Source organism: Capsicum annuum, unplaced genomic scaffold (assembly GCF_002878395.1).
Source record: "Capsicum annuum cultivar UCD-10X-F1 unplaced genomic scaffold, UCD10Xv1.1 ctg1714, whole genome shotgun sequence".
NCBI lineage: Eukaryota > Viridiplantae > Streptophyta > Magnoliopsida > Solanales > Solanaceae > Capsicum > Capsicum annuum.
In genome coordinates this window covers 112,655-116,226 of record NW_025822785.1, presented here as the reverse complement: position 1 = coordinate 116,226, position 3,572 = coordinate 112,655, and the positions used below count along the sequence as shown (strand labels likewise).

The window sequence follows — 3,572 nt, the reverse complement described above, 5'->3', positions numbered from 1 at the left end:
GGTCTGGGAGGATAGAATGTATTCAGTCCATACCACTATCTCTAAAAGAGTAGAGAGACTGTTTCCGATAGACCCCCGACTCAAGAATGTACACAGTTCATAATTATCAATTCCTTCTATCTTGGTATATTCCTTGGATGAAATATAGATCTGGATCTCAATATAGATCTGGTGGGTTCATTTCTGTCAATTATATAGAATAGTATTATATAATAGCTCATTTCTTTTAATTAAGGAGTTGCTGTAGTGTTGTTAATTAAATTGTACTATTTGATTATGAGAATCTGACTAAGCATCACGAAGGCAAGTGCCAGTGGGTGCCAGTGGAGCATATACTCGGGTTCACAATTTTATGGGAATTCCTCTTCAATTGTATTTACATTGGCCGTCATTATGACACATTGATGATTAAAATTAAATAAAAAAGATGAGAAAAAGGGAAGGAAAAAATAAAAGACTAATTGATGTCTCTGTTTCTTGTTTGAACTCCCTTCTTAAAAAAAAGTATTAACTATTCCTAAAATAGATACTTCTACCTAGCAAAATGTTCATGTAAATTGTTAAATTCTGTCTTGTGAACACTATCTGATGAATCAAACGTTAAGGTTCTTCCTGAAGAGGGTAACAAGCTCTTCTGAGCTCGTTATACCTTTGAAGATCGAAATTCCTGAGCTTCATGAGTCGCTTTTGCTTGGAGACAAATCGGCTCTGGAAAAATCCTTCGAAAGAAGGCTCTTTGGAGGTCTTAAGGAAGAAGGTGTAACCAGCCATGCAGTAAAAGGATGTAACATAGAAGCAAATTGGTTCCATGACATCCCATGAGAGTTCCCAAAATGTCAATCTCATGAATGCTGCTGTCTGAATGACAAAGTAGCCTAGCCCACACCATAATTCTCTGCGCACCAATGACTCTGCTTTCTTGTCAATTATTGCTTTTTCCTCTTCCATTTGGTTGAGCTCTTTCATCATTTGTGGGTCATTTGTTTTCGCCAAGGGCGTTGGCAATAGGCCTTGTAGGGATTTCACTACCTGTAAACAAAAACAGAGGACCAAAATATTTGGGTAAAACTAACTCCACTTGACAATACCTATTGTCGACATCCGACGCTGCTTCAAACATATTTCTCAAATGTGTATATCAAAATATATATGTTATTTAAAAATATGAATACTGAATTATAGGCTGATACTATTTGAAAATTATACAAAATGTATATATTAATTTGGATTGGAATAGGGAATAAGCTTCAAAATTGACATTCTCCTAACCTAATTTGTGTCGATAAGTGCTACTATCTCCGTAGCTATTGTATATCCCCTAAAAAGATTAACATTCTTAGTTGACATTCTTTTACTCCTTTCCTCCAATAAGAATGGCCTAGCCAAGAGCCCGATCCACCCACGTTATGTACCCTCCAATTAAAACTCATGCATTATATGAACATGCCAGAATTGACATATATGGCTTTCTTTATGACTAGGCAAACGAATTCTCCCCAACTTCATTTGCTTTTTTACCAAAAGAGTTTTCTAACGTCAAGTATAGAAAAGACTAGTGGCCAATTTGAAAGAGGAACTGTGAATAGACAGCTAATCCTTTTGTCATAAACTCCACAATAACTGGATGTCCTTTTCCTCTTAACCCACCTCCCCCCACCCCATCCCACCCCAACCATCACCACGCAAAACAATCCATCAATTAAAATTTTAGTACTACCATTTTCTCTTTCCAATCAAATCCCATGTAAAACAACTATCCCCCTTCCAAATAATTTGATTTTTGGCCTAAATGTTTTTCGGTGAAATTAACTTAAAAGGTCTTGAAGGTGTTCAGGAAGGGAAATTTTTGGGTCTTTGAAAATGATCCGGCTGGTCAACTCCTTTATAAAAGTCACCATCTCGTTTTAGAGATTCCGAAGTAACTTTGTTTCATTTTCCTGTCTGGAGCAAAAAACACGAAAAACGCTACTATCAGTTTTCGGTAGACTCCCAACATTTAACAATCATCAAATACAAAATTTATCTAATTTCTATGTATCAATAATGCTGTCAATTACCAATGAATTGTCACATAGTAGTAATTTATCTTTATGCGTTTCTGTCAAAAAAGCAGTTACGCATAGCATAAAAAGAATATAAATAAAGGAAGAACAATGGAAAAAGTGGGGGGAAAAAAAAAAACCTGATGAGGCCGGAGGAACACACCGTTTCCTAGAACAATCACAGTTCCAGAATCATCAAGAATCTTCGCGAATTCGATGCCTTGTCCACTATTCGAACAATTTCCAGAGCAAATCTGAAGAAATTCCGAGTAGGAAATACAATTCTTTTCAATCTGTTTTAGCCTCAATTTCACCATCTCCAGTTGTGATAACCTTAGCACCTTCCTTGCATCCGCCACCGTCAATTTCTCCTCCGGCTCCGATTCCTTCGGCGGGAGGAGGCCGTCAAGTTTAATCCTGCTTCTACTAACATCCATTTCACGTAGTTTCTCGATGAGAGTTTCTCCGGTCGATATTGTCCGGAGCTCCGGCGAAGTGGACGGAGACGTGTACATGTGTCTGCGGTGGATTAATCGCCTGAAAATTCCATTATCTCCGGGATCTGGAGCAATTTTGCTATCGGGATGAGGAAGGGTAAGTGTTCTGGCGGACATGGACGACGAAGATATACGACAGGCGGAAATAGAAAAGCCAGTCGTTTTGTATACATTGAGAAGACATTGAGTTAGCGCTTTTTTGAATGCCATTGATAGAAAAAAGAAGTACTAGTATATGGTTTGAGAGAGAAAAAATTGATTTGTGAAAATGGTAGCTTTAGGGGTTTGAATTGTTCAAGTTTTTCAACGATGAAGAAAGGAGTCATGGGTTAGACATATTTATAGGTACATTCATAGTGACGTAATGACAGCTAGTTGCTATGTTAATTCAAGAAAAATTAACTGATTAAGAATTTTAAATACCTACTTAGTAATTACTCTGTCTTACGTTGATTTTACTTGTCGTGTACTCCATCGTTTCGTTTTAGTTGATCCTCTTTCTAAAAATATTTGTTACAATTTAATTGTTCCTTTTGATGAAATCAAGAGTATTTTATTATATTCTTTCAATACTATCCTCAATATTAAAAGTCTAAACAAAATATATTTACTTAAATTTATATTTTCAAAACATAATTAATAAGGCTAATTTAATAAAATAAATTCCTAATAAATATTTTCTTAAGAAAACTGTCAAATCAAAAGGGGTCAACTATTTTAAAACGAAGGGAGTATATCTTAATTTTTATAAAATGATAATTATTTGAAATTATTTATTTTCAGTAATGACGATAAAAAGAATGAACGGGATATCAAGAGATATTTTCCATTTATTGGTAATAATATTTGTGTGTTGTTTTATGTTTTGTCTAGACTTTTTTGCGATAACCACCAATCACGATAACTTTTTTTTATATGTACTTATTAGTGTCGGACTCAAATATATGTTAATTTTGTGTTTTAATTTATACAATAAAAATAAAAATTAGATAATCAATCAGATATTTTGATATATTTTTATATTTTTTAAGTT

At 34.6% G+C, this 3,572-nt stretch overlaps 1 protein-coding gene across 1 annotated transcript; it reads right to left on the bottom strand.

The window, feature by feature from the left end:
• Positions 1–336: 336 nt before the first annotated feature.
• On the bottom strand, positions 337–2,917 carry LOC124890393 (calcium uniporter protein 2, mitochondrial-like). The gene is made up of 2 exons (XM_047402227.1): positions 2,183–2,917; positions 337–1,029 (listed from the first exon to the last, which is right to left on the bottom strand). The coding sequence occupies exons 1-2, from the start codon at positions 2,747–2,749 to the stop codon at positions 601–603; spliced, it is 996 nt and encodes a 331-aa protein (XP_047258183.1). The 5' UTR covers positions 2,750–2,917; the 3' UTR covers positions 337–600.
• Between the last annotated feature and the right edge of the window lie 655 nt (positions 2,918–3,572).

Coding starts and splice junctions, on each gene's coding strand:
- LOC124890393 (XM_047402227.1), bottom strand. CDS start 2,749: ATGGCATTCAAAAAAGCGCTAACTCAATGTCTTCTCAATGTATACAAA. Junction 1,030..2,182: donor TGTTCCTCCGGCCTCATCAG/GTTTTTTTTTTT, acceptor TTTTGTTTACAG/GTAGTGAAATCCCTACAAGG.